Raw genomic sequence first — 6,819 nt, 5'->3', positions numbered from 1 at the left:
GAGGAAGTGGGCTAACTGCGTGGTAATCAGGACCCGAGAGGACACGTCGGCCAGCTCCGGGAGCTGGGCGCGCCCTCCCGCGGCAGGGTGCCGCTTACGGATCAGCCAGCCCAGACCTGAAGCGCAGTCAAAGGACACCGAGAGCTGGAGAGCAGGGCCTAGGTTGGACAGCCTCTAGCTGTCGCCGTCCAGAGGAGGCTAGGATCGTGGTTGCTCTCCTTAAGCCCCGGGGCCTTTTTCCTAAATTGCGTGCTGCTGCGCTCGAGATACCCAAACGCCATTCCACAGCATCCAGCAACTTTTGACCCTTAATTTTTTTTCTCACCCAAATAAGAATCCCAAGCATCTGCTCAGTCAACAAATAAAACCTGGGGCTATTGATGGAGCCGGACGGAGGTCTTTCGGCTCATGCTCCTGGGTACTTTAATACACTAGCATACCAGGAGTACGGGTTTAGCCTTAGTTTGGCCCCAGTGTCCCAAGGAAGTCACATTTGGGAAAGGAAAAGCTATAAATGCCTAGTTCCACCTCGTTCTTTGGGTTGGTTGAGCTGACCTCGTGGCGAGGGGATGGGGAAAAGAAGACGCGCACTAATGGTTCTGTTTATTGAGTCATATATGTGTAATATTCCGTGTTCGCTTGTACAGGAGAGATTACAAGGTTGTGTGAAGATGGCTGGGGGCATCACGCTCTTCTGGGCGCTCACGGTGACAGGCTGGGATTAAAAGTAGGCTGCCTGAGGAGAAGCCGAGGCCTGGAATTAAATATGTTTCAGCGCACTGGATTTAAATACGTTTCCTGAATGTACAAAGGTGGGAGCCACGCGTTTGCTGCCGATCATCGAGGACACGTTTACATTTCCCAAAAAATATGCTGGTTTCGATAAATAGATTTTAGCCTCTCTGCTATAGTTTTTTTCTTTTAATTTTAGAAATAAGTTTATACGTGAGATCTGCTTGGGTTGGTACAGGGCAGGAAGAAAGGACAACGCAGTAGCTCTCAGCTCTGAACTGTCCTGGCTAGGTCCTTTGCTGAGGGGGTGGCGGTGGGACCCACGCTGTCATGAAGTTTGCGCACATGTTTCTTTAAGTCAAAGTTTCTGCAAAAACCTTTGCCGCAAGTGGTGCACGTGAAAGGCTTCTTGTCGTTGTGGGTGTGCATGTGGAAGGTTAGATTGTAGACCTGATGGAAGGCCTTGTTACAGATAGTGCATTTATACTGCTTCTCGCCGCTGTGGGTGAGCTTGTGGTTCTTGTAGTTCCCTACGGAAGGGCAAAAACAAACAAAAAACAAAAACAAAAAAGTAGGAGTTTGTAGTGGAATGAGACCTCCCCCAAGTCCCGCACCACCACCCCTCAGTCCCTGCAGTAGCTCAGAAGGTGATGCTTGACTAGGCGGGCGTGACCTCCCCGAACTAAGAAGTTGTCAAACTTCGTATGCATCAAGGCCGGAGCGCTCTGGCAAGGACGGTGGGCTAGGTCTTACCCAGCCGACACAGACCCTGCCCTGCCCGGTACAGAGGCCCACGAAGCGTCCCTCCTGCCGAGCTCTGCCGGCTGGGAAACTTTTGTGCAAACTAAGAAGGCAGCGGGTTCTTAGAGCTGATGCCTCGCTCAAAAAAAAAAAAAAAAAAAATCCGCACAAATCTAGGCTCAGTTCTTAGCACCCCCCCCCATTTCTATCTGAAGATACAAAATTACATTGGAAATTGAGTAGAGTCCCAGGATTTGGGAGCACTGGTGACCTGGCCACCTCCCACCCCAACCTCTCAATTTTAAACTGTTCCTACAGGAAGATACTGCTTAGATTTTTTTTTTTTTTAAAGGAAGTAGCGCTTACAAAGGGAAGCTTGGTTTCAAAAGCCATATGTTTCCTTTTGGCCCTTTCCTTAATTCCCAGCTCCAAAATCCAGTGCTCCGGAGAGTCAAGCATGAATCCAGCGAGGTCTACCAACCCAGCCAGGAAAGCGGCTACCTCGATCTGCACAACCCGATTCCAAAGAATTGCTGCGCCCTAGCCTGCGGCTTTTGTGCTGCCGCTACCATACTCACCTCCTTCTCAGCACACCTCTCCCCTCCCCTGCGACCCTCCGAACCCTAAAGATGAGACGAGGGAGTGCCTAGCTCAGTACTTTACCTTTTTGGTGAAAGCCTTTGCCGCAAAACTCGCAGACGAAGGGCTTGTAGCCCGCGTGGATGCGGATGTGAGTGTTGAGCGTGGAGCTGCGATTGAAGGCTTTGCCGCACTGGTTACACTTATGTGGTTTTTCCTGCGGAGAGGGGCGTGCGTACAGTAAGGCCGAGACCCAGGCAAGGGACACAGCGGCCCCCCACCCCCACCAAGGGTAAGGAGAATCCAACACCACCGCTCAGACTAGGGCGGTGGTGCACGCCGGACCAGGCCTGACCTAGGGGCCACGTACCTGGGTATGGATAATTTTATGTCTGCAGAGAGTGCTGGCCTGGCGGAAGCCTTTGCCACAGACTTTGCACACAAACGGTCTAGCTCCGGTGTGGACAGGCATGTGACGGGTGAGGTTATAGTGAGCATTGAACACCTACGGAAGGATGAGAGCGGAGGAACTTGGGCTGAGTCTTCCAAGGGCCTAGAATCAGGTCCGGAGGCTACAATTTACCTCCCCCAACCAACCATCCCATCCGAAGCCCGAGTCCTTTTGTCAACTGTGTGACGATTGACAACAGCCCCATTTTACAGAATAGGAAACTGAGGCTCAACTGGGCATCCGATGGAGTACGCAGCTATTGGGGAGCTCCTCAGCTTGAGAAAGAGGTGTACAAGGCTGCCCCAGAAAGCCAGGGGCTGCTAGCTCCCTTCCCCCAAGAATCTTAGGCCTCACCTTGCCGCACACTTCGCAGGTGAAGTTTTTGGGTTTGCTGTCAGTAGAGCCCCCCGGTAGTTTGCTGTGGCTCTTGACTCCCCCTCGTTCAGCGGTCAAGGCCGAGTTCTCCTTCAGCACCTGCTCCAGTGGCGCATGCAAGCGCTCCTTATGGGGATAGGAAGCTGGGTGGGGGAACTTGTCCGCAGTCAGGCTGGCCAGTTTGGCGTTCTCCAGCAGAAAAAGCTTGGGGTGAGCAGCCAGGGAAGTGGGGGCCTGTGCGTTGAGGAGGCCAGATGGGAAAAGGTGGCCTCCGAGGAGCTCCGATGGTGGGTAAGCGGTGGAGTCCAGGTAGTTGAAGTAGTAGAGCGAGCCGCTGGCCGGCAGCCCCACAGCCTGGTTGATGACCTGCGGCTTGATGACCCTGCCGGCGGGCAGCGCAGAAGGCGCAAGGCCCAGTTCGGCCTTGCAGCACACGCCACAGTTGGTTTTGCACAAGCCGCTGGCGCCGCACACTGGGGCCCCCCCGCTGCTGCCTCCTCCTCCACCGCCGCCCGCCCGGAGGCTGCTTTTCCAGAACTCCGAGTAACTGAGCAGTGTCTTGGACGGCACCTCGTAGCCTAGAGGCTGGAGGGGGATCATACAGGGCAGCGGCGAGCAGAGGTTGAGCAGTTTCTTGCTCTGGCTGCTGTCTGCCTCTAGCGCAGCAGGCCGGGGCTCAAAAGGCGCTCGGGGCTCGGACGTCTTGGCCATGATGCGCTCGATGGAGAAAGCTAGTGTTTTAGAAGTGGCCGGTGACGCTCCAGCGCGCGGGCAGGCCGGGGGCACCATGGTCTCCAGGGAAGCTGAGCTGGCCATGGCGCGCCAAGCTGAGCCAGGCTGGGCCAGGGCACAGCCTCTCTCCTCTAAGTCTGCATTCCGGAAAAGGCAGGGGGGAAACCGCAATTTAATAAGCACCTAGTCGGCCCGGGTCACCCATTTGCATTCAAATGAACAGAAGCAGAACAAAGTGCACCCAAGGGTACCAAATTACCGCCCATTAACCCGGCGCGCAAAGGAACCCACCAGCTCTTGCCCTGGGACTATGAAAGGGGGAAGAAGGGGGAGGCTGTACAAAGGGAAGGAGAGGGGGTAGAAGAAAGGAGTCTCAAATTAACACTCCCCAACCCTACCCTGGACCCAGGCCTCCGCCACGCGTGCTGGGAGCTGGGCACTGAAAGAGCAAAGTTAAAGAGGACCGGAAGAGCCACCTCGCTTTTACCTCTTTCCCCCACCGCCAAGGAGATGCGTTCCGAGCCATGCAGCGTGTCTCTTCTGTCACATTTTGATGGCAAACATCTTCCCCTCCGCGTGAGATCACTGTCTTTTACATTCAGCTGACATCACATGAAGTCACTTGAAGTGGAATGACATGGGCGGCGGCGCGACTCCCGTTGAGGACCCTGCGTTCCCCCGCGCCTGCCGGCCGCCGCCACCGCCCCTCAAACTTTAAAGGAGGCAACTAGCGCCCGCGCTCCCTTCGGGAAAGTGCGAGCGGTTTGCGAATCGGGAAGGAGGGAAGAGAGGGAGGGGGAGGGGGAAGAATCGTGATGGTTTTGCCGGTGGAAGGAGGTGGGGGCCGCCCAAACCCAAACCTAGGCAGAGTTCCTTGCGTGATTCACAACTTTGGGGGGCCTACAGGTTTAGGGTACGCAGGGAAGGCGGGATGTCCCGGACGCGCTACCTCAAAGGGCCCCTGGGTGTCCGTCTAATCACCGAAGTATCCCTTAGCCCTGCGCAGCCGAGCTGGGCACCGTGCTAATAAACTGCCATTTACCTACGGAGCCGGCGCCAGCCCCGAACACGCGCAAATGATAATTACCTCATTAGGATGTGGCGCATGGACGCGGGCGTCGCGTTTGGAGGGGGGAACTTGTTAATGGGGAAATATTAATTTATGCAAAAGCAACGAGCTCGCCTTGGCTGGCGTCGGAGGTCGAGAGAGAGCTCCCCGCAGCCTAAGGACGACCTCGAAGAGTCCAGAAGGGCAGGCGGCGCGCCGGGATCCTGGGGACCTGGGGAAGGGTGGGTGCGCCTGCAGCTCTCTGGCCCACTACTTGACTGGGGCTGGAGGATTCTTGCCCAGAGAGCCCGAGGCTGTTTGCGAAGCTAATCGATCCGAATTGCTGATTTGTGATCGGGTTTGAGAGGCAAAGCCAGGCTCCGCGTCTGGTTTAGGGCTGCGTGCGGGGAGGATTCGGAGGGCAGCTCTCCCGCTGTTGGGTACTTACTGTTTGTATAATTGAGAAGGTCCAATCTCCACCTGTTTAAGGAGCAGATTGAAACAGCAGAACCTCCCCTGGATCCTATTAAAACGTTTTTCCTCCTAAGGCCATTCAGTCGAACCAATTTTCCGAAGTGATTCATAGAGCTGAATTCTGCCAAGGCAGCTCTTTCACTTTTAGCCACTAAAGCACCGCGTGGAACCGGGTTTTGTGTTTTTCTAAAATAAAGAGAAGGATTATCAGAGGGGAGAGGGAGGGGGTCTGAAGGGGGGCGGGCAAAGACTTAGTGTGGCCAGAGGTACAAGCAGAGGGAAGAAAAGGCCCTTTTCTAGACAGGCCCCAAGTAAGTTCGCAGGAATTCAGCGTTTTTGTGCCTGGCGCACAAAAGCAGAGCGCTCCGCGCTGGGTTTGGAGGGGCTGAATTCATGTTTGCAGACCATTCCACCTGCGTATCACAACAAACTGCTCAAAGACGCTCCAGCACTTTCAACAGGCCGGGTGCTCTTGGCGACAACAAAAGTGGTCGAGGCTGAGGGTTCTTATGGGGGGGGGGGAGGTGGCTAGCTAGAGAAGGAGAGAATTAGGTTTAGGAGAAAAGAGGGGGGTGCGTAGGGTTTTTGAAAACTTTTGGCTGTTTTTGTTCGTCGGACAATTATATCTTGCCAGCCGGCTTTTGCAAGACCAAGAGCTTTGTAGCCGCAACGGCAGTTTAAGAGGATTACGGTGGGTATAATATGAGCAAACAGGGTTGAGGGTTTGATAGTCAATTCCATCTCCAGAGATACAGCATCAGCGGAGCCGGGGAAAGTGCCGGTAAAGGCAAACCTTTTACTTCTCCGTTTCGGGCAGACTTTGCAGCTGAGTGTCCATCTGATCCCAGGCTCACTACTACCCGTCCCAGGGAAAACTGCCCATCCAATGCCGGACGGGCAAAGCTCTAGTTTGGACTGCTGACAAACAACATCCAGTCCTCTGCAAAACTTCTCTTTCCTTCCACCCACCTATCCCTCTGTGGCTCCTCTGACGGCCATTTCAGGCCAGGTGTGGACGGAGCAGGTAGAGAAAGGAAAAGTGTGGGGCGGGAGGGGGGGACGGGCGGAGGGGGGCTAACAAACAGAGGTCTCCAAAGAGAAGTGACAGTGAAAGTAGTCTATGATAATAATCTCATCCTGCCAAACTCTGAAACTGCCCCTAAATTCAGCAGGTATGAGTCTGTCTCCTTAGTATCTACCACCACACACATAAAGCTGAAACTTCCGGATATCAAAGCTAGAGTCCTGCCCAACTGGAGAGGAATATTTTCATACAGCCCATATAATTTAAGACATTTTCACAGAGATGTAAGTCCACACCCAATTTCCCCCATCCTTCTGCAAATGACAAATTTATAGATGACCCTCCTCTCCCACCAAATCTGAAGCAAACCACTCATCCAGCACTGAAACAGTCTCAGTTTACCTGTAGCCTCAAAACTTGAATTTCTACCCCGACTTTCCTGTAGAATCCTGCTTGCCACCAGCCTTGTACCCCAACCCTTTCCCCCACATTGGGCAGTTGTGGCTCTCCATGGCACCTGAAAGATATGCTGGTTCGAACACTTCATCAAGCTGAAAGGCTTCCGAGGGCTTCCGGAGAACCTGCCTGCCTTTCCATGCCTCCTGCTCTCTCTCTCTCTCTCTCTCTCTCTCTCTCTCTCTCTCTCTCTCTCTCTCTCTCTCT

General features: G+C 54.2%; 1 protein-coding gene across 1 annotated transcript; it reads right to left on the bottom strand.

The window, feature by feature from the left end:
• Nucleotides 1-396: 396 nt before the first annotated feature.
• Nucleotides 397-4,376, bottom strand: Fezf2 (FEZ family zinc finger 2). The gene is made up of 5 exons (XM_028760729.1): nucleotides 4,098-4,376; nucleotides 2,858-3,747; nucleotides 2,423-2,557; nucleotides 2,137-2,269; nucleotides 397-1,262 (listed from the first exon to the last, which is right to left on the bottom strand). Exons 2-5 carry the CDS (start codon nucleotides 3,692-3,694, stop codon nucleotides 1,000-1,002), a joined length of 1,368 nt encoding a protein of 455 aa, XP_028616562.1. The 5' UTR covers nucleotides 3,695-3,747; nucleotides 4,098-4,376; the 3' UTR covers nucleotides 397-999.
• Nucleotides 4,377-6,819: the final 2,443 nt, after the last annotated feature.

This window comes from Grammomys surdaster, unplaced genomic scaffold (genome assembly GCF_004785775.1).
Source record: "Grammomys surdaster isolate TR1022 unplaced genomic scaffold, NIH_TR_1.0 126546, whole genome shotgun sequence".
In the NCBI taxonomy this organism is placed as follows: Eukaryota; Metazoa; Chordata; class Mammalia; order Rodentia; family Muridae; genus Grammomys; species Grammomys surdaster.
Note: the sequence above shows the minus strand (reverse complement) of the source record. Positions and strands in the feature narration are given on the sequence as shown.